Source organism: Lagopus leucura, unplaced genomic scaffold, assembly GCF_019238085.1.
Source record: "Lagopus leucura isolate 7727_CA_CO unplaced genomic scaffold, USGS_WTPT01 Super-Scaffold_100008, whole genome shotgun sequence".
Taxonomy (NCBI): Eukaryota; Metazoa; Chordata; class Aves; order Galliformes; family Phasianidae; genus Lagopus; species Lagopus leucura.
The window spans coordinates 26,398,765-26,426,178 of NW_024962265.1; the positions used below are offsets into that span (position 1 = coordinate 26,398,765).

The 27,414-nt window shown below is 34.8% G+C and overlaps 1 protein-coding gene across 1 annotated transcript in view; it reads left to right on the forward strand.

Moving 5' to 3' along the window:
• The window catches only part of IMMP2L (inner mitochondrial membrane peptidase subunit 2), a 447,967-nt gene extending 433,995 nt beyond the window's left edge, over positions 1-13,972 (forward strand). The window contains exon 6 of the mRNA XM_042872917.1: positions 13,717-13,972. Coding sequence (XP_042728851.1) covers positions 13,717-13,833 — 117 coding nt within the window. The 3' untranslated portion in view covers positions 13,834-13,972. The remainder of the gene's footprint in view (positions 1-13,716) is intronic.
• Positions 13,973-27,414: the final 13,442 nt, after the last annotated feature.

Consider the following 27,414-nt stretch of genomic DNA (forward strand, 5'->3'; position numbering starts at 1 on the left):
TCTCCCTTTGTTTTTCAATATATACAGATCTATGATGTAGTATTTTATGCTGTGCATTGAAGGCTGAGGAGTTTGCAGAACTGTTACCGCAGTCCTCAATCATACTCTTAAAATAGCAAAGCAAAACAAAAAGTCACACCCAAGCTTTCCCTATGGGTGAGATGTCACGAGGAACTTACTGACTCCTGACTGATGCAATTTGACACACTCCAAATTCAAAAAGGATTTTACCCAGAAATGTCATAACTCATCATGTTAGTGTCTCTGTCAAATACAGAGAATTTAAGGCTTCATGAGCATCTTTGTTGCCTTTTCCGTTTCAGTTTATGGATTTATGGCTGTTATGTTGTAACAGTTGTGATGTCTCATACTGGACAAGCTGAGGGACACAAATTGAGAAATTCACAGTTTTCTAGTGTACAGGTGGATGATGTCAGTATGCTATGATACAGGAAGGAAAAGTAAGCAAAAATTATACTTGTGATGGCAGAAATTTAAGCTTTCTTTTTTCAAGACAATAATAAAAATACAACTATTTAGTAATCAACTGGACCCATGTATCATGCATAAAATAATCTGACAGGCTGTCATGTGAACACTGTTTCTGATATGGCTTTAGGATCCAATCACAATTTATTTATAAGCTATCATTTTAAATTACTTTGTAATAGTTGTAATGAGCATATTTCAGAATTTTGATATTTTAAAACTCTTTCAAAAAACCTTATTAAATAGAGATTAATTTTGGCATGGTACTCAGTAAAAAGTCTCAAATGATAGTAATCAAATAGACTCAATCTTGTTTGTGTAACAGCAGTAAATTCAGTAGATGTGCTTTGGTATAACAGATTCTTAGTAGCGTCACTTCCACAGTAGTAAACTAAAGGAATATTTTGTGTGCCTTTTGTACTATTATGAATGAGAATATGTAATGTACTGAAGAATGGTAAGTCATAATTGCATTTATTTTGATCGGTTAGGAGTGATGCTGGTTTTTAAGAGATAGTCTCTATTTCTGCATGCATTTATTTATTTCTATGTAAACTACAACAGAGGCATAGAGCTCAATAGCAGTATTACATAGAGCAAATTCTCAGCTACAGAATTGTTTTTCAACATAGTCACTATCAGTAGCTGTGCATTTTCAGTGGCAATGAACAAGAGTCTGCATGTGCTCTTCTAAAAATCTGCGTGGCATTCCAGAATGTGGCTTGTCTTTCATGTTGCTGTTACCACAGCTGAAATGCACCACCTCACTGTGCACATGTCTACTTTTTTTTTCTTCAATTCAGTGACACAACTTTGCTTCAAATATACCTCAGTGTCAGCCACCATTTTGTCAGACTGCTCCTCAGCTGCCGTCTGTCACATGGCAGCAAAATGAATGTTGGTGTGAAGGTTCAGCTTCTACTGCCATACTACCAACATCTGCCTCTGACATCGTGGGCCTACAAAATAAAATAGAAGGCATTAGTTTCAGAAAAGGCTTTGTGTTAGTATTTATTGAGAGTCTTTTTCAGTTGTCAGTAATGTCCACTAAGTTTGTATCTTTACTGAAGTCTGAAGAGGAAGTCTGATTTCAGGGTGTGAATTGCTCAAGTAACTCAGCATCTATTGAAAGTTTTTGTCCTATCTACGTCTTTTTTTTTTTTTTTCCTGTTTTTCTAAATCTCATGGGATTCTGGCCTTGCATTTGTTTGCTTTGGATAGGAGAATCACTTTTCCAGATGTGCATGTTATTATCAGTAGATACTAACTTCCATCTTCTTACTTGGTGCATCATATTTCAGTATCATGATTTTGAGTCATTATGTATATTTGATTCATGGTTAAAGTCCTCATGTCCACAAACGTACAATGTGGCAGCTTCCAGTTTAAGATTGATTAACTCTTCAAATGGGTAAATGGTTCATACCACCAGATGGTGAGACTTCTGAAGACAAAGCATCTTTTGCTTTTCTCCTGTCAGTGTGTGACTCTAGAAGATATGGGGTCACATGGAGACTTAGATGACTACAGGAAATTTAGAGTAATGCATGGAGGCATGTCTTCTCAAGGTTTGGTGGTGGATTATTCTTTTGTTTTGCTTTTATCTTCAAGAAAAAAAGAAGAAAAAAAAAAACATTTGGACTCATTGAACAAGAAAATGCTCGAATTTTCATTTTGAAAACAAGAATGCATAGCCCTTACTATGCTCAGATTAAGCTGTGCGATAGTGAGAGAACAAAGATTCTTGAGATATGTTGCCAGATCTCCACTGCAAAGCAATTGTAAATGCCTTAATTCCATAGCCTTTACACATAGCTGATAGAAAAGCCATATAGAAGATGAACAATTCATAATCATCATCTCAGAATCATTCTCCATTTAAAATATGGATCACTTTATTCTTTACTTACTTCAAGTGTTTTAATCCTGTAGCAGAAAAAATCAACTCATTAAACATACAGAACTATATTTTTCCGAAGTAGACTGATGATCAAGTTATGCTGTCTGCACATGTCACTACTACTGTCTCCTCAGCTAATGTCAGAGACAGTTTTGATCTCCAGGCATTATAGCAATGGTGATGGATATGCAGCCTTCTGCTGGCCTAAAATGTGATCGCTGTCCCCCAAAATACTGAGGTACAGAATTAATGTTGTATTTGCAGTGTATCTTGAATCTATTGTGCAACAAAGGTAAGTGCTTAAAAATAATTTTAATTTTGTTGATTTTCTTTCTGGAAGTGGAAGGGCTCTACTCTGACTGAATTAATTTTGACGGTGTTAAGTTTTAAAATTTAGATCTTTCAGCTCCTAAGTGTGCTAATCATTTCCCCATACTGATGACTTATCCATCCTATGTGCTTATACATAGCTAAAATAACCTGTTAGCTGCATATACTCTGAAAAAATAATGCAGTTGAAAGAGTTAATAAATCTGGATCATCAGCTCTATGGAAATTATATTCATTTTATTATTTTATTTTACTTAATTTTAATAACGTGCTCAAGTGTTTTACTTGAATATTTAAAGTTCAGCACATGCTTTGCTGAACTATGGCTTGATTATTACTATGAGAGAATATTTTATTAAATATTCAGGAAACTGAATTCATTAGTCTTCCACTACTTTCTCTCTCATGCTGTATAGCTCAAGAAAAATTCTTAATGTTTCCTTGAGATAAATACAGTTCTTGATGATGAAGTAGTGGATTAAGTCTGGCTATTGTCTTTGTCTAACCAGGAAGACAATTTTTTATTTTGAAATAAAGTCTGTCTTAGTTATTTAGTATATAGTATCCTGTCATGTTACTGAAGTGTATATTAAAGAAAGCTGGAGAGCAAGGGGAAAAAAAAAATACTGTATATGTTCCAGAAATAATTTCAAAGACCTTGAAGAGAACTGACTAGGACTGTCTACTAACTGCTTTTCCTATGTTCTAGTGAACCTCAGTCATTTATGTGCTTTTTCAAAGTGTAGCACAGGCTTTCAGGAATCCTGTGCCACTCTACAAGAGGACATACGGTGACTAGTAGAGGTTTCCTAGGACATCCCAATGGCAGAATGGCCTCTCTTTAGGCCAGCAAATTGGATTCTAATGTAATGGCCAGGAAGCTCATACATGGTCTCCTTCTCTCCCTCCTAATTTTTTATGAAATCCCCACAGTGATGGGGATCTGCAACACCCTGACTGCTGGTCTGCTACTTCTCCACTGGGAGTGGGCAATTGGATCTTGTGGGTGGCAAAGCTGCCCATGGCAGGGAGGGTGGAACTTGATGATCCCATCCAACCCAAGCCAGTCAACGATTCTGTGATTCACCTGCATCAGTCAGCTCTGTCTGGCTACCTGGTACATGTCAGGCCTGGTGATACAATCCATCATAGTGAATTCTCTAAAGTTGCCTTCTCCATAAGCACACAGGAAGTCTATTACCTCACTTAGGAATTTTTCTGTACAGAATCAAACAATCATCTAATGTGAGATTCAGTTTTGTATATTTAGGCTTGCAAAGGAGAACTGCAACAGCATCTAAATTAGGATATGAATGTTAATATACTTTTGATTTATTTTTGTGCAGCTTTTTTTCTTAGCTGAACCTGTTCTGCCATTATCTTAAGCTGATCAAGAGTGAAGTAAAAAAATAACAAAACTGAATATGAAGCAGATTAGTTATGTAGGATGTGGAACTGATATTCATAATTAATAGAGTCAATTATTTAATCATAATTTCCCTTACGAAGTGATAGGATAGCTATATGATCGTGATTATACCAAAAAGCAATGTCTTTTGACAAATATTACAGTATAATAAGACATAGAATATTTCCAAATAAAGTACAAGTTGGTTTTAGTACATTTAATCTCTTCTCTGTAAGTTCAAAGAAAATGCAGAATAAATCAGATAAAGACAAGAGAGGAAGTATTTAAGCATTCTTAAATTCATAGCTGTTATTAAAGCTATAAGAGGGAGAAAAATCTTTGTGTATATTTAAGTATTTAGGTGTGTGGTTTTTCTTCCAGTTAATTAGCTCAGGGGATTGAGTATATACAATTATCTTGATGAAACTTACCGTTTTAGATGAGCTTTAGCCATTCTCACGCAGGCCTCTATTAAAAAGTCTTTTATAATTTTAATAACATATCATGCAGCTATTTAATGACATTTTGATATCCTAGCTGCTCACTGTATATTTACTCCCCATTGCTTTTCATAACTCATATTGCCAATAGCATGTTCTCTGTAAGTCAAACTGTTTCTGGAAGATAATATAAGCAAGCCTCACAGTAGAATCTTTTTTGAAATATCTAAGAAATATCTAAGTGAAATAGTCTATTGTACATTGATCTTTTAAGATAAGAGAAAATCAACAGTACTGCAATAACCTCATTAGAATTTGGGAAATATATGACAAATAATGGAGAACCTTTTAGTAGGCTGACAGATCTATTTGCTGAACATGGAAGCTATTGTTACTGAAAACTTTGGAACATTTATCCCAACTTTATAAAAGTCTTGCCTTGCCCAGTAATAGTTGCAGTATTGTAACATGTGGTACCTTTTATTAAAATTAGAACTGTTTTCTCATGTATTCCCATATGCCAGCTTTTCTTGCTTCCTCTGGACTTCTTTCCTTACCTCAGCATTGATAATTACTGTAATGTGATCTCCCCTGGTGGGCAAGTCTCTACCAGGTAGAATTTAAGATGAGGATTCCCAGAAGTGATCCCTTATGGAGTCAGCCATGCTGGAGCTGCTCTAAAGTGATGCCATGGCAACACTGGGATGAGATGTCCTCCATGATATCCCTTAGTGTCAGCACCTCTCAAGTTCATAAATAATTTGCCCTGATTTCTGAGAGTGGGTGCTTTCCTGAGCAACTTTGGTGTAATTTGGTCTGTCATCTAAGCATTTTTGTGCAGCTTTGCAATGTTAGCCACTCATAATTAGCTTTGTGAAAGACAGGTTTTGCTGGACACTTCCACAAGTGCATGCTGGCAGCAGAGTAAGGGTACCTCCATCTTGCAGCAGAGCTTAGAAGTATCACAGTTAGTCTCATGGCCAGAGCAATGGCATGGAGTGCACACAGCGCTACACAGATGGGGTGATGAAACAGACATCATGGTCTCACCTGCATGAGCGTCAGCCCAGAAGGATGAATAGGGTCTGCAGAGGAACAGCATAGTGAGACAGCAAATGTAATTGTGAGTTCAGGAAGCTGTGCTGTGACTCCTGCCCTTCTACTCCTGCACTACTGTGTTTGCATTAATGACATACAACATATTAAAAATGGAAAACAACTTAATTTGTAATGTACAGCATTTCTGCATAGTGTCCTCAGAATTCAGTCAAGAAATATGGTTCACATAATCAATATCAGTGTAGTAAGCTAAAAAATGTCACTTGTACTCACATTCTTCTGACACTGCTGGCACTAACGCAGTGTGGTGCTGAATAAGAATTCACATTTGAAAGCTTTTATGTATTTATGAGTAATTAATACTTGGGAAAGCTAATGCTTTCTGTCTGAAGCTAATAAATATATTATAATAATTGTTTATTGCAACTCAATTTATTAATTCTTTTCAGTATTGAATTGCAAATCCATTACTGTTTTTTAATGTGGGGCTCTGCCATGAATGCTATTAGTACGTATTGGTCTTCTGTTGAGTTGCGTTGCTTAGTGGCAATCTTATATAGCCTGTGAATTTTGTGCTTCATCCAGTGAAATATTAAAAAGCTTTTAACTGTTGAATGATATTTGTTTATGTACAGCACGCAAAGCATGTCATACTGTGAACTAAGCAAATTCTTTCACTGTTTTTCTGACTAGAATTCTAAAATAAATAATAGATTGGTTTGTAAGCCATTTGTAGATCTATTTAGCATAAAGGTTCTGTTCATAAAGAAGAAAGAATAATTTTGAAGAATGCTATACTTTCTGAAGATAAAAAACTAGTAGCACACTATGTTAAAATATTTTTAATGTACTTTTATAGAAAACACAGAAAGAAACAAATGGGAAGGATCAAAGAAGTTAATTAGTCATAGTGTCCCTTTCAATAATACAACCATGACAATTCCAAGAAAATATGCTGAGTTAAAAATGAGATAGAAGCTCATACAATATTTGTCCCAACCCTGCTACTACATTTAATTTAGTCAATGACTTTGACAACTGATGTCTTCACAAATGGAATAAAAAATACATTACTTGATACTGATTCCTTTAAATCTACACTACTGATATGAATGTTAATCATAGTTCAAGGTTAACCAGTCTCTATCTGCACAGTAACCATGGAAAGATCTAATATATGAAAAATAGTCAATTCTTGGTGATCATTTCTTTCCTTTACTTTACCTCTCTCATATGTTAAGGCTTAAGAGAAGTGTGTAGACAGGATAGAACAAAAGACAGTGAAACCCAGTGTTTTCAGTATGTCACATTTTCAGTCAATAATCCAAGCTTGTCTTACAGTACAGTGACCGTGCTCACCTTTTCTGATCTGAATAGCTTAAATTGCAAAATCACGTTTGATTGGAGAATTCACACTTGTTATTTGAATTTCAGACAAATATTCTGTGCTAGTATGCAAATGTTATTCATTCTGGGAATCAGTCATTGCATTTGAAACATAATCCTGTCTTTCATGTCTTATTTTGTGACCATGTCTATGCTTATACATGTAGTACATGTGCATCATTTCTGAGTGTCGCAATTTTTACTGTTTAAAACATCTCAAAATTAAATTATTGTCACAGTGTGATTTATATATTTCCAGACACTTTTATAATATGTTATCTAGCTAAATGAACACTTCGGAATTTGATAACCTTGATAGGGACCTTTCTGATTATACGGTAGCTCTGTGAAAGAAGATGCATATGGAATGCTTTATCTGTACCTGGAGCTGCTGCTTCAGCTATCAAACTAATGGAACTGTAATGGAACACTTACTAGCAAAATTAATGGGCTGCATTCTTTTCTTTGTCACTAGATCTGTATGGCTCCATTAAGTCTGATTTGTTCAGGGATGAGAGGAAAGAATGATGAAGATGCCAGTATTTTGCTGTGTAGCTGAAAGGAATCTATCACTTCATGTTTTTAAATTCATGAGCTACTTAGCATCTTGATTTGCTAACCTTCAACAAGCTGATATAAGTTAAAGAAAATCTGTTTTGGTATGGTTTTATTTACAAAATAATTTATTTATTCTCATCTTTCTGTGATTGTTTCATGAAAGAAGGAGGTCAAGGATATTTGTTTCTTCTGCCATTGTTCATTATCGCAGGTACTTCTAGCAGAGGAAGTGGTTTCTCTGGGATTTTACTATAATCCACTGGAATTTATTTTTATTGAGCCTTATTTCCTGCTTATTTCCTGCTACTGCACTTGATAGTAGTTGTTTCAAAGTTCAGCCATGTACAGAAAATGAAGTGTAATAGCAATCATGTTTACTTTCTATTAAAGTATGGATTTTCTGAAGAGACTAATTTACTGGGAGAATTCTCTGTGAGACCGTTTTACACCTACAAACTAATATCAAAACCTGGTGTAACAACCTTTCTTAAGGACAAGCAATCTAATTTGACACAGATAGCAATGCCATGTTATATATTTTTGTTAGTATTATAGCTGAAATACTGCATAGTTGCCTAGGTATTTCCGTCTTGAGGTTTTCTTTGAGACTTTTTGAACTCAGGAACTTTTTTCTCTTCTCATTATTAACTGTGTCTCTTTGGAGACATTTTTCAACCTCCACACAAATTTGGCACTCCCTGTCTTCCAGAATTTGTGTATACTTAGTTAAGCTACAGCTAGTTGGCTAATAGAATATAGATAACAGGGATAAGAATTACTAGATATGGAAAAATTCGTTAAATCTGTTGGCTTGCTCAAATGGTGTCTATAAATCATCTATCTGTAAATCACCCTGATTATCTCCCTATTAGGGGGTCTTTTACCTACTGTGTATAAGCACTTTTCAGAACCTCTGGTGGGGAGTACTAAATATTCCAAATGCAGTCTGAATAGAACTCTGCTGCTACAGAAATCCCCCCAACTGCATCCCCAATGATTTTGCATTATGAAGCAGACAACTTGAAAAGAAAATTTAAAGTACAGCTGTTGTTCCATAGTGCAGAGCACATGAAAGGCTGTGTATGAAGTTTCATTGCTGACGTGTATATGAACAAGAACAATGTAGTGAAAATGTAGTACTTCTGAGAATAGAAAGCATAATTTGAAACACTAACTGTGATCAGTGATATTTTCTTTGCATATTTATCAATGCCCATGGTTTTTGGAAGGCCTGTGGAATACTGCTAGAACAACTTATGAGAGTATAGCAAAAGTGACTCTTCAAAATCAGAGGCTGATGTATGCCTCAAAAATCGTGATTTTGTAGCAGTTAATAAAATCTCTCTAGTATACAGATTATAGTCTGCTGTGGTTATAATTTAATTCTGTTTATATCCATCATTGTTCTCCTCAGTGGAATTTAAAGAATGCACAATTTAAACATTTAGGTATTAATGGAAACAGGAGACAACATATGAATTAGTTATTGAAATGTTTCTAATCTTAACCTGTATGAAACCATTTTAAGACAGCACTTTCAAATAGTATTTCCTTCCTCAGAAGAAGTGTATTTGTATTCACACATTTATTCAAATACACTTTCAGTAAGGATTGTTATGTTGATCCAGTGTTAAAGATTGCTGCTGTGCTTTATAATCTTCCTGTTCTCTTTGCATATTTATCTGTGTCAGGTAAAGCTATTCCAAAATTTCTTACATTATTTTATACTTTTTTGAACACTTGTCCTCCGCAGAAAGACAGGAAAAGAGTGTTTTAGCAAGTTTTATAGCCATCCTAAATCCTTCACCATGAAAACTGTGATGTTGATGGTTTCTTATCTCTCCTTTTCTTAATACAAATCCTGACATGTTTTTTGCCTTTCTTTTTTTTTTGCATTGATTGGCAACTCCTTTTTATCTGTATTTATTATACATTCTAAGTTTTATTTATGTTATTTATTCCTTGTTCTTTTGAACTCTTCTTTGGTCGTTTTGATAGTCTTATATCTTTTCCAACCAGCTCCTCAGTCAGACATTTAAGTGACCACTGCTGAGTTGTTTTTAAGCCTGCAGTCTGCAGTGTAATTCTGTACCCATTTATTATGATACCATGCCTATAGTCCTGAAATCCACATAAGGTCATAAAAATTTAATTCTACATAAAATAGTAACTTTTTGCTATATACAAAAGCCTGTAATTATGCCAAAAGTTTTTGCAGATACAAGGAAATATAATCAATATAAACAAAATTATAACAAATTAGATAATAGCTATCTAATCATTATGGAAAAAAAATTGCAGCTAAACAAGCTAAATCAAAACTGCAGGCAGGCAGGCAAAATTCAAAGCCTGGGAAGAAAATTCATACAGAGCTGGTAGGAGATTGGTAGCATGTTACTTGAAATGGCAATACAGGCTTACAGAGTTACAAAATCAGCAAAACAAACAGTCTTGTATTGCTTTATATCTCTTTGTCTTACTGTTACTTCTAATTAGTAAGTTGACTGCTTAGGAAGTCTAGATTAAAAATTGTTGTAAAGACCTTTTCTTCTGTTTCTGCACTGCTCCTTCCCAGGCTACATTCTGTGCTGCTGTACTTCATTGTTTCACTGTTGTTACAGAATTTGAAATCTTGCCTGTTTTAGCTAGATCCTAATCACCAGAGGTTCAAGGAGAAGAAAAAAGCAAAGAGAAACCTGTGAAGAATCCACCTAACCTAAAGTGATTTTGCAGCTAAGTTCAGGAGTAGCTACGATACCTATTTTTCCTTTCTTACACTAGCCATACTGTCCTCTAACTTGGGTTTATGGGTGGGATATTTTTTTATTAGTTTCAAATCCAATGATGGTCAGCAGTAGCTGTATTTAGTAGCTTAAGTAGGTTTCACATACCCTGAGAAAGCTGCAAATACCCTTCCTTGTTACATTCTTATCTGGACTTTTTCTTTTCTTGAAATGTGGACTGAGGACCTGGATTCCAATAAAGAATTTGGTGTGCACCTCTGCGTGCTTCTTCTCCTCAAAATTCTGACACTGTATCAATGCTGCTTTTCGCACTATGACTGGAGATTAGAAAAGGAATCAAAGAGGTAGTGAAGATTTCAAATAGCAGAGAGCACAGTCTGTAAATCAGTGAGCATTTTAAAAGGCCATATTTTGGAATCAAGAAAGGTAATATAAGCCTCTTTACCAACAGAGGTGCATTTATCCACCTGTTAGAACACAATGAGGAAGAAAGACGTAAATTCCACTGCTGATAGCACTATCAAGGCTAGACTTATCTTTTCCTAATGTGGTGCCAAAATTAATCAGTTTCCACACAACTAACATAGTAACAACAAGCAAATTTCAAGGAAATTTAGCTTTAGTCTCAGTAACAGTGCCAGAATGATATTATTCTTTCAAAACATGTTTTGCAGACATAACTTCTGTTAAAAAGCACAAAAAAGTTTATCAGTTGGTCAGTTACATATTTAAATATTAAAAATATAAAATTAATGCCAAAACTGCTCAAATTAGGGAGAATAATATGGATTCAGTTCAGAATAACATTTGTTGTTGCAACAGCAAGATTAAAAATTAGACTTTAATATAGAATAAGATTCTACAATTTCGATTGCTGATACCTCCTGGTCCTCAGAGTTTTTGCATGCAAAGGGTTAATTTTTCTTACAGTTAAAATAGTATTTCAAGGGGGTAAAGTTATTTTCCTAAGTGAGTAAATAATGTCTGTAAGGGAATTGGCAAATCTCTCCTTTAACAGATTATTTCAATATTTCACTGTTCTGACAGAAAGTGTAGCCTCTCTGTTCACCCTCTGTCCACTTCTAACCTTGATGAGGGTAAATCCATTAAAAGGGGCAGGTTATTCTCTACAAGCAATTGTGTTCTTCCTCAGTGAAATTCGTGACTGCAGTAGTAACTACAGAATAATAATAGGCAATGGACAAAAGTTATTAAGGTTCTTTGCAGAAGTCAGACAGCAAGGTGCTTTAAAAGTGAGCTTTTGAGTTATTTTAAAAGAAGTCCCATAGCATCAGTGTCATTTGTTATTTAGTAAAGACTTCCATAACCCTACAATATCCATTTTTCCTTTTTAGCACTAGTCATGTTGTCCTCTAAATCAGGTTTATGGGAAGGATATTTCTTTATTAGTTTCAAGTCAGATGGTGGTCAGTAGAAGTATTCCTCTGGGCAAAATTATTCCCTGTCTGAGCTTCAAACAAGTTTTGATTCATTTATTATATTCTCAGTCTGTGTGCAGACCTCCTACTGACATCAGTAACAAGCAGTGCACTGAGGAAAACACAGAGCTTTGAAAATGAGATGTTATTTGTGTTGGAGAAGAGTATTTTAACATTTATCTCTGTACTAATGCTGTCACATTTTATATGCAGTAGTGATGTTTGCAGTAGTTTTATATTTTGGAACCAGCCTGTAATGTGTGTGCCATCATGCTGTATATTCAGAGAACTAATCCCTGTGGTAATTTTACATTTGCAGGCCACTTTATGGAATAATTGAGATAAAGGATATTGTGAATTCTGTAAATATCAAACAACCTACACAGAAGTATGTCAAGACTTAAAATAAATAAATAAATAAATAAAAATAAAAGTAGCTAAATTCTGTCAAAAAGGAGTTATTACTTATCAGTCTGGTTATATACTGTCCTTTGCTTAAGTGCAGGAAAAGGAGGCAATGGATCAGGTAAATAAATGATCCTTGCAAGGGATCAAACAAGGAAAATGTAATGTTAGACTGCAGTTTCAGTGATCTACTCTAGATTCTTTTAGATATTGTGGGTTATTAGGTAGCCAAATTATATTCAAGTAATTCACTTGCTTCATCAAACTACAGAATATGGAATTAGATATAGACTACTTCAGCTTCACTGATTTAATTATGTAGTGGAGAGAGTATGGTGAATATACATTAATCCTATGAAATGAAATCAAGAAAATTAGCTGAAGATATTCCTAGGGGGCTATTTGGTGTCCATTTGCATAAAATGCTGAATTACCTGCTTACTGAAATCACTTTATTTTTTGTGATGAGAAATAGAATTGGATTGAAGTAGTGGGTTTACATAAAAATTTAAGCAGGAATGTACAGGTTCAAATCAGAAGTTCAGTTAAATTCTTGAGTGAAATCTGAGGGGGCAGTCTCAAGAGAATGGGGCCAGACTTTTTACAGTGGTGCCCACTGATAGGATGAGAGCCAGCAGGCACAAGCTGAAACATAGGCAATGCCATGTGAGCATGAGGAAAAAATTGTTTACTGTGAGGGTAATGGAGTACTGGCACAGATTGCTCAGATAGGTTGTGGAGTCTCCTTCCTGGAGATATTCAAAAGCTTCCTGGACACAGTTCTGGCTAATGTGCCTTAGGGAAGCATGCTTGAATGGTGTGTTTGGACTAGATAATCTCCAGAGGTCCCCTCTAGTCTCAACCATTCTATGATTCTGTGGTTTGTAAAGCAAAACTATTGAAATAACACATTAATAGATAATAAGATGCAAAATATTTACAAAACATATGAATGAAGTGTAAGGTAATCCTAAAAACTTTTGATTTTTAAATGCATTTCCAATTATTCTGCCAGAAGTACATTTTTATCCTAGGGAAATAGTTCAGTGTAGTTTCCGTTTTTGGTTGGAGACAAAATGGAATTTGGAAAGGCAGTACAGAATGCTTGAGAAAAGCCAACATCATAGTGTATTAGTGTAGCTCAAACCTGAGACACAGGTTCTGTTTAAATTATTCAGAATAGATAATTTAACCTTTTTCTGCCATGCCCAGCATAGATAATCACGACTAGCTTTCAGACGATTATAAAATACCTCATCTGTTCTGACCAGCTGCTGCTTCTTGAACCTGAAAAAACACTCCTAGTTCATGTTTGTTATAAACCATGCAATTCTGTTTTTCTGGGTTCCACGAAATGTTTTACCAAAACAAACAAAAACTTGTTTTTGAAGCAGTATGTTTTTTCTTTCGTTACATGCAATAGATATTCTTTGTGCATGCAAAGTATTCTGCTTTGTATTCTCTGATTATTCTAACATGTCAACATGTGCCTTATACCTCTCAGAATTCATTTAATTTTCAGTTTTTATTGATTATACACATTTCATTTTGAGTACAGGTTTCTCTTGGACTTCTACATGCTCGTGCTACTCATATCCTCTGGCCTCCAAAACGCTGGCAGAAGTTACAACCAATGCTACCTCCAGAACGCAAACCTCTCCAGAGAGAGCAATAATGAGCTAAACATTTAGATGAAAAAACAAGGGGTGAAGCAAGAAATGCCATGGTTTTATCATCATCTGTAAAAGCTTTGCCAAGTGTGCTTTGATACCCAATACCATATCAGCAAATAAATGCAATATCTTCATGTTAAATTGCCACCTTTAGTGTGAAGTGTTTGTTTCTTTGCTTTTTAATCTCAAACAGTTGTGCATTGTGCATATTTGGATTGAAATAGTTACACATTTCTTGTAGGTTTGAATGTTCCATCTACACTGTTTGTGTTATTATGTCTGTACCTGTGCTTCTCTGGATAAGAAATTAATAAAAACTTCAATAAAATATTTTAATCTTTTACATTCAGCTTGTTTCTTTAGTAGCTGAACAGACTGTTCATTATTATTGTTGATTGTATATGAAAAAAACCAACTCATTTAAACATCTTCTATAATTTCTAATACTGAATAATCACTATTTCTATAGCTGAAAAGTTAATCATATATGCTATAACATTTTTTCAAAAAGCTAATGAGATATTTTTTTCTTTTAATGAGTCTTGTGTTTGTTACTAAACTAAGTAAATTTTGCTTAATTTTAATATCTCTTTTGGGATTGCTTATATAAACATTCCTGGTATATACTTCCTTGTTGAAGTAGACATTTAGAAAAAATATATACCAATCATATTGCAGTACAAGAATGTAGTATTTCATTCATTTCTCAAGTATAGTAAATCATTGTTTATACTGAGTGCCACATTTAGTTAAAAATATGTCATTAATATAAGTACTATACAATTAGTAATATAAATACATTAATGTAAATACCCTCTTTGAATGTGCAGTAAAACTTCTACACACATAAGTGTTGAGAACGGGAAAAAATGACATTTTCAGTTGCAGATTGATGAGCCAGCTTACTTTCATATTTATTGAATTTTACTACAGATAGGATAGCACTTAAAAAATTTAAAATCACACAAAATTTCTTTAAACATTTCAGCTAAAATCATGCAATTATCCGAAATTCAGACAAGATGATAATATACCACATTTCTTTGAAGCCACATATGTAATTGTGTATTAGTTAGATTGCGGGTTCAATCATAGTGAAAAAGCTCTACTTTTGTCCAATCTTAAATATTCCCCTGGTACTCAGCACTGGTGAGGCCATAACTTAAATACTGTGCTCAGTTTTGGGTGCCTCACTATGAGAAAGGCATTGAAGCATGTGTGAAGAAGGACAAAGAAGATGGTGAAGAGTCTGGAGGACATGTCTTATGAGGAGCAACTGAGGGAACTGGGGTTGTTCAATCTGGAGGAGGCTCAGGCAGGACCTTATTGCTACATCTAACTGAAAGAAAGACGTGGTGAGGTGGAGTTAAGCCTCTTCTCTGAGATAATTAGTGATTTAGTCTAGAGGACAAGAGGTAATGGTCTTAATTTGCACCAGGGGACCAGCGGAGGTTCAGGTTGGATACTAGAAAAAGCTGAACATATTACTGACTTGAGAAAGATTATTCATTATGCAGAGCATAAAGAGCAGACCATTTTACCAAAAGCAGAAGGGTCCAATCAGCAGCAGTAACATACAACCATGTGTTACAAGGCATTTCAGATATATTATTTTCAGTCTCCAGATATGAAACACATTTGTCCTGGCTCTAATGAAATCAGTGGTAAAAGCTTCCCGGACTCAAATTATGAAGGGTACATCAGCATCCTTCCTCTTCAACTACAGGCTTTCTGATGTTTTGGTTCTTCCTCATGTCTGCAGCACAATAGGAAACAGGCTTCATAGGTAGTCTATATGAATTAGCACGAGGGACACGTAGAACATTAGGAAATATGTTCATACGACATTTTAAATCTTTTTTTTTTTTTTTCTCTGAAGAGACACGTAAATACTCCTTCTATTTAGGAATACGTAGAATTGCATCTGCCTCTAAATTCCAGATTGCACCTGTAAACCAAAGAGTTGTTAATGGAGTTTCTCCATTAAAGATTACAAAGATTCAAGGGGTAGATTTTTATGTGTGTGCCAAGTTAGTGATTATGGTCAACATACATTAGTACCTACTGCTTACAAGGCTTGGTCACTGAAACGAATCTGGCATCTACATCACCTAGACTGACTAAAAGGTGTATGGAAAGACTGGAGTGCCAGAGTCAAAATGGGCAAGCTGAGAAGGGCAGTATTTAATTACCATGTTTAAGATGATGGAGACATGATTGAAAACAGACCCGCAACAAACTCTGAGGCTAGAAAGGTTCCATGGAGGAATCTATCACCTGGGACCATACTCTAGAGACTTTATTTTAGCATACATCTTGAGAGAAATGTGCTTAGACGTGGTATCTGAATGGCTGATATACTCATGTACAAAATATTCAAGTTCACATTCAAGGTTTTCCTTAGCCTGAAAGCTTACACCAGACAGATAACATGCTACAATGAAATGTACCGCTTGGTAGATGAGGGAAGAGCAGGATATTGTACATAGAAATGATATTCAGAGAAATACAAAAAACTGTACGGAACAAAATGATGGAGAAAAGCTGAAATACTTTTTGCCACAGAGTCTCACCAACAGAATCTCTTAAATTGTGACCAAGATAAGATATACACCTTTTTAAAGAATATCCACAATGGGAAACAAATTTCTGTAAATGCCTGGCAAAATCTATAATAGCATTACCTAACACCTCCTAGAAAGGTCAGCCAATTTTTAGCATTTTATTTTCAGTGAAAAGAAGGCTGTTAAGTCTTCAAAGGGAAAGAACAATTACATCCAAAAATAGAAACAAGGTGAAATTTGAAATAGAGAAGCTCACAAACACTGACAGAAATTATGACTAAGATGGAAACCTCCACTTTTAGGCTTTAAACAAAATGCCTTATACTTTATTTCAGCAGCTATTAAGATTTCTTTTCTTCCTGTCAGACCTGTAAAATGATGCGGAGTAAATGGAAATGCAATGCCATGATCTTCTAAATAGTTCTTCATGAAAACACTGTGTGTTAAGGGAATTATCTTCTCAAACTGTTACGGTTTGAAAAAGGGAGAGATCCTTTCTGTACCTAAAATTTGGAAAATAGTTGGGGTAAAACATTTCTCAACTCTTTTTTTCTCCCTTGCTTTTTCATTGATATCATATATCAGTTGATGTAATGCTGTGCGTAAACATCAGTGACAATTTTGGCTATTACACATATAAATATGTGTTTTATCTCCTTTAAGATAACAATAATTGTCCCTAAGGGATAGTTCTTCCCTACAAGCAAAAAAGACCTCAGAATTCATAGGAGGATCCAGAATCCAAATGGAATTTTTACAGCTATTTGTGAAGAAGGAATATCAAATCCTCCATAGAATTTCCAAGTCCAGATTCACTTCAGACAACTAACTTAGGCTGTAAGCATAGTCAGTGCCCTGCTTTATCTATCCACTCTGAGAATCCACAGGAGAAATGGGTTGAGCCTTTCTATGAAAGGTCTCAGTTTCTTTTCAGTGAGTCAAAAAGAATCTTTGGTGGCTTCAGTTAAGTTCCATGGGACAGCCTTGATTTTTAAATGATTTGGTTCTTTGCACAGCAGATCAACGTAAGAACACTTTAATAAATCAAAATCAAGGCCAAATTGTCTCCTGCTTTTGCTTGAATTTTATTGCATAGATTAATCTTGACCTTCCCTTGGATCCCACAAAGCTACATAGTTGCAGGCTTCTCCAAGTGATGATTTCATTCTTGACGGATTGCTCATAGTTATAGAGCACACAGGCAGGTAACATCTAAAAGATTTTAAAAATAATTTCAACAAATCTAATGTATATTAATTCACTCATATATCAAATTGTTTTAAAATTTTGTTGTTTACATCACATCTTGCACAAGGAAAACACTACAGGTAAATAAAAATGTTCACATTCCAAACAACTTATCCTTTGTGTTAGCTCTGTTGTGGATTAATGGTAATTGATGGTAACTATCATTGAGATCTCATTCATATTGCATACTCTAGAAATAAGTAGGTCTTTTAGGTGAACAAATGGAAGAATGTGTACTTACACTATTTCTTAAATGTTCACACAAAAATTTTATTCTAAGTCTTAGCAAATATGTCCAAAATTAATTATACAAGTAAGTGCAGTCTTTTTTTAGCCATTCTAAACACAGTAGTACCTAGAAAGTTCAGCAAACAGTAAGAATTCCTGTTCACTCTCTACAGTTGGTTTAACTTATATAGACTACCTTATAGCACAGCTCCAAATCCAAGCCTGACACTGAGTTCCCAATAACTTTATCCCAAGCATGAAATCACCTGTTCTTCGGGGGTTGATTTTTCAGTACTTTTAAAAGCAGATCTTATTACTTCTAAGGCATCTTAACTTGGCATGCTTAATTTGCTGAATCAGTGCCCAATACTGAATATCATTGCAAGGGTGTGATACTGAGTTTGAACATTTATGCTTTTTTTGTAAATGGATTTTAAAAAGAGAATGATTTGTTCTGCTGTATTTTTTTAAATAATCTGCATTTGAAACAGATCCTTCTCAGATGCAAGCAAGTGAAAGTTTTTGAAAAACACTGAGTACTTCCAATGGGATTTTCTAAGACTACTTCAATGACTTAAATGCACAAGTTCAATTGAAAAATGGTGGAACTTTCCAACTTAAATAATTTTGGGATAAATCCAAAGAGTGAATTAGCCATCTGGCAGTCAGCACAAGTGCTTTACTCTATCACTTATTCAGAGTGAGTGTAATCATTCTTGTGTATTTGGTGTTTTTTTTTCTCTCTTTTTCTCCCTCTCTTTCTTTCACACACATAAACACACCCATGCACCGATGTTACTTAATCCTCTAGTTATCTAAGGTATTAAAAGCTACATTCACAAAAGATTTCAGGTGCTGTACTACCTCTTCAGGGGCTTAATATATTTAATCTAAACATCCAGTCTCCATATACAGTGAATATGAATTGTTACGTAATAATGAGATTTCTGCATTACACTGAACTGTACAAACAGATAGGAACTGTCGAAACAGATAGAACTGTCCAAACATAGAAAAGTTGGTCTCTAAGATTGCATCAACACTAATAAATTAGTTCTGCCTGTAAAGCATCTCTGGTTTACAGTTTGGTTTCAGGGCAACACTTCTCAACACTCATTCACACAGTTCCCGGAGTTCATGAGTTTATGCCAGTTTGTATCTATTCTTACAAGTAGTTTGAACAGCCCCTCTTTTGGAGAATGATAATTTAACAGTATGAATATGGGCCATTGGTGTCAATGCCAGACAATGAATGGACCTAGACTCACTTCATTTGTCTGTGTAGATTTAACATAAAGGAGACAGTAGACACTGCTCTTGCGACTTAGACACCACTGTGTTCATTGCCCCATCTGCCCCAGCTGCTTAGCACAGCTGTTTTCTGTGCTTGTTATTCATACTCCCATTTTCCTTTGTTAGACTTTGTCTGGGTTGCAGAAAAGCGATTATCTGCTCCACACGAAGGATTTGAATCTATGTGGCCCACAAACACCTTTGTCTTTTTGAATTTTAGCATAAATAATCTAGGTTGGAGCATTTCATTTTGTCTTCTAACCACCCATTTTTTGTTCTTGCAATACTTTTTTCCTTGTATTATACCATAAAGTAAAAATCTTTTTTTTTTGTCTGAGAATTTTCTTAGTATCTACACTATTAGAAATCAGTACAGAATATTTTTGTTTATTTTTCCAGAGTCTCAATGACATTGTCCTTACTTTTCCTACATAACTTGCTTTGAAAAAGTGTTTCCTCTGGTTTACAGAGACAAAGCCTCTTCTGATCTCTGATGTACACATTCTCGGGTTTTGTCCACCTGCTGGGAGTCTTACCCTCCATCCTTTAAGGATATTCTTCTCTTTTTCTCTTCATTGGGGAATAAAATTTTAAAAACTAAAAAACAGCCTGAACATCTCCTCAGAGAGGATGAATTCAAGTGTTTTTTAATGCAATGTGGCCTCTACCTACCGCTACCTTGGGTCCTCTGACCTCTGCTGCCCATTCCCACAAAAGACAAGTCTCTCCATAGCTTTTCTTTGCTATGGCATTGCCAACCACAGCCTTGAAATGAGAGCTGGAAGCCTTTGCAACGTTGCTTAAAAATCAGTACATATGGCGGAAATTGATATACTATTTATCTCATTATGCATTTATAGATGATAAAGATGGAAAAGATCCTTGGCCAAGGGAGCAATTCTGCATTTTTCCTGAGGTTCCTGGTGAAATACTGTGAGAATACTTCTTTGTTTTTTGGGTCTAAGCTTGCTTCCTGAGGTATTTCTTGTGATAAGACTCTGAATGATTTGTTAAGGAGGCAAGTGATGGGTGCTAACCGTGTGACAATCGATTTTGCTTTGGGAACATTTGAAAGCCCCTTCCCCCAGAGCTGTTTGCTCTGTAGAAGAGTGGAAGAGAGTGCTCAGGAGTGTTTACTGGCGGAAGATCTGGCCTGTGACTAAACAGCTCCAGCTAGGTGTGGGAAAATTGGGGAATGATACCATCGTGTTCTGTGAGAAACGGGATGCAGATGGACATCCCTGCTCTTATCTGCTGGCAAGGCCCGGAAGATGGGAACAAACGAGTTTCTGCTGAGATCCCAGAGCCAGAAGCTGCCACTCAAAGGAGAGCTGATTCAACCACTTTGGATTTGAGCTGTCACTCCAAAGAGAGCTGACTCGACCACTCTGAAACTATTGAAAAGGGGCCATCATTGCCATGGTCATCGTCAATAGAATAACAATGCCCAACGACCCACCACTACTGAGGATCAAAGACGGAACTACCAACCATGCTGGATCCATGGTGGTGACTATGTTCCTCTTGCTGCTTATAAAGACTCCTTGCTTCTTCTTTTCTATCTTTTCTGTTGCCCTCCTTCCCTTCCCCATTACCCTAATTCGTAATCTTGTCCGTCCTCCGCTTCCCCATTTCCCTGATTAAGTGATTAAGATTTGTAATAAACTGGTTGGACCAACATTTGAACCGTTGTTTCTTAATCTCACGCCAGGTATATAGTTAATAAAAGAACCTCCTCTTCCTCCTATAAGTTGGAGCGAGACAAATACACAAGCTTGTTGCTTGTTTGGCCAATGCATTGGTAAATTACACTGTTTTCTTCTTCTCTACTCCAAAACTATGTGCTTGATGTATCTCTGATGTTTCTTGGAATTTCAAATTTATTACACAGTATTTTTTTAAAACTTACAGTGTATTGTATATTTGGTTCTGAAACATAACACATTTTTTCAGAATGGAAATATGTGTGTAGTTTAAATTTGCATATAGATTTAAAATCTTTAATTGTGGACTGGAATGTTTAAAATTATTGGCAATTAATTAGGAAAGCACATGTTTGGTAGTGATGCTACTCCAGCTCTTCAAACATCAGCCAATTAGTTAAAGAGAGGAAACTGAACTAATAAGCACTGCTTATTTACAGTAATCTAACCCTAAGACTACAAATGGTTTCAAATACACTTTTTACTCCTTTTTATCTGCATGGATGAAAGACATCTATATGAATAAAACTAATTAGTTACCAAGGGAAAGACTACTCTTTTATTTTGCAATCAAAACTGATGGGCCTCATCGAAGCTTTATCATATTACAAGAGCTGCCAATGCTTGAACAGGAAAAGAATAATTCCCTTAATTAATTCAGATGGGTGCTGGTATTTTATTTAGAGAGGAAGAGCTGCAATGGTAGTAAAAATAAGCTTTCTTTTCCTTGCATAGGAAAAAATATATATATTTATATAATAATCTACTGACACATCTTTTGACTTTCTTTCAGTATTTAGTTTATGGACAGCATTCCAGTTTTACAGAGTTGTAAGTATTTCAATGTATGTTTTGCATATTCAATAAATCATTTCTCCATGGCTGAAAATATAAAGCAAACAAGAATTCATGCTTTTTTCTGAGTTTCATTTAGAAACTCCTGTGTCTGCATCCCCAACAGAGCAACATGCTACATAATAGAAATTTCATAGAATCATAGAATCACAAGGTTGGAAATGACCTACAAGATCATCTAGTTCAACCATCTTCTCATTACACTGCTACCATAAGCTACTAAACCATAAAATATTTCATATATTTCATAAACTATATATTTCATAAAATATTTCATATACTTATGTCTTGTTTAATATTATCAAAAAGCAGTGGTGTTACAAATGCAGAAAAAATTGGATAAATAATCTAAATGCTCCCTACTTATTTTGTGAACATCACAGCCATCTCACTCTCTTCTGTTGCAGTGTTATGAGGAAGAATAATGGCAGTGTTGGAGAAACAGGCCGGTGGAAATGCTTCAAGAAATGCAAAACTGTTTCAAGCTGGAATAATAAGTGAAGCTAGGTCTCCTTGTAAAAACAAAGCAAAACAAAATAAAACAATTCAGCCATAGGGTCTTGCTGAGCTGGACCTGTGCTTGGTGCTTCTGCCACCATGTCCTCTGCCCCTGCTGCCACTCAGCAGCTCGTCCTGCCCAGCCCTGGCAATGTGAGGGCAGCACATGTGCTGGGAGGGCTAACATGCACAGGAGCTTTGTTGTGTTTGTTGGCTAAAGTATCAGCACATTGTTAGAGCTGTTGAAAGCTGTGTATGAGGGGAGTTTTTTCACTGCTCTCGTTTTGGCTTACCACTGTCTCATCATTACCCATGTGCATCTTCTCATTTTTTGCTTTTCCATTTACTATATCTGTTCTGTAATCTTATTCGTCTGTAACCTCTAGCAATAATTATCTATATATCATGTAAACTCGAGAAAACGTGTTGAAGTGCTTTATTCATGTGCTCCCTCCAACTATTCATTTTTCATGTTAAGCAGGAATTTTGGAAAAAGAAACGTTTGATCTTCTCTATCAAATCTGTGTTCTTACAGAGGTTTGCTGGTTACAGAAAGCCTCAAGTCAGAGCTGAACTTTAAACTTCACTATGGCACTTTGAGAACAACAGGGGAGTTCACACAGCTACCCTCATCCCATCCTGGCTGAATGTACATTTACATTTGCAAATACTAATGCTTTTGCAACACCTTACAGTGTGCACTAGGTATGATTTTAAATTATCCTCCAGCCAATCTCACAATGCATTCAGCTGTTCTTGTATAGGTACAACTGGGACCAGTATCAGTGGCGCAATTTTAATGTAAGGAAATGTAATTTATATGCTTGTCTCTATCTTTGAGATTTGTCCTGATCCTTCCTGAATCTTTTACCCTAAAGCAAGTGTTGTCTGCTGTTATTTTTAGCTTTCTTCGTATCTTAGTTTTGAAGGAAATGACTTAACAGGCTGTTAGAGGGAACCCAAGTGCAACTTGCACAATCAACTATATCGATATGCTGGCATCACATAGTTCATTAGCGTAACTTAACACCATTTACATATACAAAGTTCTCTTGCTCAGGATGGCACTGCGATATTTTCTGGCACGGAACATTTTAAATACAAATTTTCTGAAAGCTATAGGCACACATTTCTTATGAAAAGATGTTTTCTGCTTAGTTTGTTTGCTTTATTATTTAATTTGAGTCGGATTTTCACATTCTTAATGACTCTGAGCAATTAAATTTTCCCCAGAGATTTGTGCTGAGGTATTTAGAACTGCCTGTTTCCCAGTAAAATTGTCTGTAAGAGTCAGTACCTATGTAATGTTACAAAAAAAACTAATTTGTTTATGTATTTTTCAGCTGGGAAAATGAGTGGGGTCCTTCAAAAAACAGTGTAGTGATTTCTTTTTGTCCCTGTTAAATAATATAATTCATTCAATAATTCTAGAAATTAAATACAATAATATACAAATACTGATATTCAGAAGTTTACTCTTTGGCCAAAGATTGCAGTGTTTTATGTCAATTAAAAATACAGAGACAAAAGATTACAAAACATAAATAGATTATCTCTCAGACCCGTAGGGAGCCTGGTGGGAAAAAATAGCTCAGAAGTATGTGAAACACTAATGTGAAACACATTAATGCAACATTTGATGGCTCTTCTTTCTGTTTTTTTTTTACACCAAGCTTTTCAACTGAGCTGTTTCTTTCATTTTCAGATTGACTGTGCTGTCAGTTTATACCATGCAGGCAACCCACTGAATATCACTGAAGTCAGCAGGTTTTCACATTCAGGGAAGTCTCTGGCTAATTAATATATATTATTATTAATGTATTAATTGGAATATAATATATAATGTGTAATATGTAATATGCAATATGTAATATATAATAAATATATAATATATAATATATGTTGTATAATATATACAACATACGATATATATGTTTATTATATATTATAATATTACAATATTATAAAATATATTATATATTATTGTATTATATATATTATATATTATATATATTATATGTATTATATATATTATATATACTATATATATTGTTTTCTTCTATTCTGTGCTACATATTACGTCTAACAATATCTTATTGGCATGCATTTGAAAAATGAGGTCTAAGTATTAGTATTAATTATTTGTAAAATCCTCTTTTTATAAGTTATGTTAACAGTGTATTAGCCAGATCACAGCTTTTGCTACAGCTAGCAGGGAAAAAAAAGACAAAATAGTTCTCTAAAAGAATTAATGCTCTCGCTGAAAACTACATTTCAGATTCATTAACTCAAAACCTTAAAAGAAACAAAAATTGGTTCCAGCTAATGTTTTTGTTTGAAATGTCAGTACAAGGTGTACTCGTTAGGTCATTAGCTTTCCACTATGCTGTCTTTTTCTTACTTATGCAGTTGTACACTGACATATCCAATGCACTGTTTGGTATTAGGTTCCTTGTCCTTCATTTCTTTTGCCATGTTTTTCATATTGCTACTGTGGCAGTCTCTCCTCAAGACAGAAGTACATCTCATGCGTAGCAGAAAAGTAATTTTAAATCCCTCCATTGTGCAACAAAGCCATGTGAGAAATCAACATGTTAAAAAAAAAATGGAATTGAGAGATATCCAGACTTCTTATCTCATTTTCATTTTGGCCTGTTGTGCCAAGACATCCAGGATTGAAGATATCACATGTTTCATCAGATCTGGGCAAAATCTGTAATCTTGACAAAGGCGAATATCTGGACAGATTAATTTGAAAGAAAAGTATTCTGTGTAGGCTAGTTTTAGAAAGTGGATGAGATGTGAGAAGATTACCGAGGAATGTTGTAGAAGATGTTTTATTTCACAGAAGTCTATCTTATCTTGATTACTATTGCATTGGCAAGAAAGAGCAGTGGATTCAGTAACATGCAATAGCCACAGAAAATAAATTAATAATATATTTCATTATACATTTATATCATTATTATTTATTATAATTTTATATTATATATTATGAATAGTATATTAATATATAATATTATGCATTATATATATTATAATATATTAATATGTGTATATATATCATATATTTAGTCACCATTTTTTGCTCTCAACTTGTCATAATTTTATTAGTTTAAAAGACAAATGTAAAAAATGCAAGCATTTATGGTTTTTTTGTTTTTGTTTTTAATAATGTTTGACAGATTTTGCCTGTAATGATTTCAATTAAACAGTGGCTAAATGGAAGAATATTAAATTCTGAGAGTAAGAGAACAGCCTGATCAGAAAAACAGGGTTTGAACCAGTGACTAGGTCAGATAGTTAAACAGGACATCGACCTGTAAGAAAGTCCATAAACATATTGTTGAAATATGGAACATGTCATAGACCTGAACTCTAACCAGAAGTTTGAACTAACTGAAGAGGGAGCTGGATAAATGTTTGAAGAAGGAATTAATTGGAGGCAGAATGAGACTGGGGTTAAGAAGTCTTATGGATTGGTTTGATTTTTATCTAGACAAAAACAAATTAAGTGAAAGAAAACAACATAAAGGATAAAAAGGTTAAGGTAGTGTAATGCGTGGTTTCATGCCTTATGGATTCCTATGCTGTGGTCCTAATCAAGCTCAGTGTTACTTACAGAGCTGTAAGTGCCTCTAAAGCAAATCAGATGCTGCAGGTAGAATGGAAAATATTCAACATGACCAAGAACTTTCTTTGGAAAATATTTAGCTCTGGGCTACAAGTGCTCGAGATCAGTGTTCAATGTTCGATTATGCAGAGCAGAAAATATTGCCAGACATGCAAAAATATTCATGATGTTAACTTCCTTTGTCACTGAAATGTCATTGGATTGTCATAACAAATATCTGTAAATCTATATATTTAGTTTTAAAATTTCTCTATGGAGAAATGGTATCCGGTAAGTTGAACGATAACATTCCTGTATGTATGCATTAGTGCATATAATGTAAGCAGTAAAATAGGCAGAGTTCACACGGAGTATAGCTATTATATGGGGTTAGAATTCTTTAAAAAAAAACAAAAAAACACACACACACACAAACAAAAAGCACACACAAAAACACATTAGGACTTTGTAAATGTTCATAGGCAAACAGCCCAGGGGGGGGCACTCTATACGGAACACAGCATCAAGAATGACTTGTATATGAAGACCCTTCAAGCTAGGGTTCAAAAAAGTGAGGCTGGAGATTAACATTAAGGCAATATATCCACACTCACAAAAAACCAAACCAAAACAAAACAAAACAAAAAACTGGTTGTACCTCCAGATTAACTGCATGTGGAAATAAAATTATAATTATATATACTTTTTCATTTTAGGTCACTACTAACCATTATTTTCTTATATTATTTTTATATTAGTGGGATTAAAGAGACTGTTAACGTGTAAGTTTATCTGGAAAGATCCTAGTCTTTGTCTTTCTTTTTCCTTTCTAAATTTCAGGAATTGTTGTTCTTTTGATCTAGACTGTATGAAGTCTAATAGCTCAGATACAGACTAATTAGGCAAAAATATCTAAATATTTGCAAACATCTGTGAATCATTTTATTCCAGCGCTGATTTTGCCATTATCAGCTGAACGTCTATATTAAAATTTTGTCAGGGAACTTGAATTACAACTCAAAAGCAAGTAACAGATGTATTCAGAATGTGTATTTATGTTTCTTTTTTCAAGAAATTGCACTTTACCCACTTTATTCTTAGGAAATGGTATGAATATACATTTTGTTGTGTATTATAAGGTGGTGCCTGAATTGCTATTGGCAGGTGTTTAACCATTGTTCACATCTTACGTATAAATAGTTTTCTTCATAATATTATACAAATTCCTGAATAGAAGAAAATGTGATGTGTATAAAGGATTTCACCGTGCTTTGGTTGCTAGCTAGTCTGTTCCCAGGTCACAGATTATCCATGGAGGCCAAGTCAGTCATAAGTGTTTTGCTTTGATTTGTAAAAGAGGATTACTTCAGTTCTGTTATTTTTTTTTTCTTTCTCTGTTCTAGGACTTGTATAAGGGGGTTGCACATGAAAAATACTGAAATCTATCAATATTCCTTCCTCTGTATGGAATGTGACCTGCAAGATGTTAAACATCTGCTACTACTGTTTATCTGGGATTTACAGTTGGATGGTGAGTTCATACAAGAACACACAGGCATAAATAAATATAAAATGTAAGTA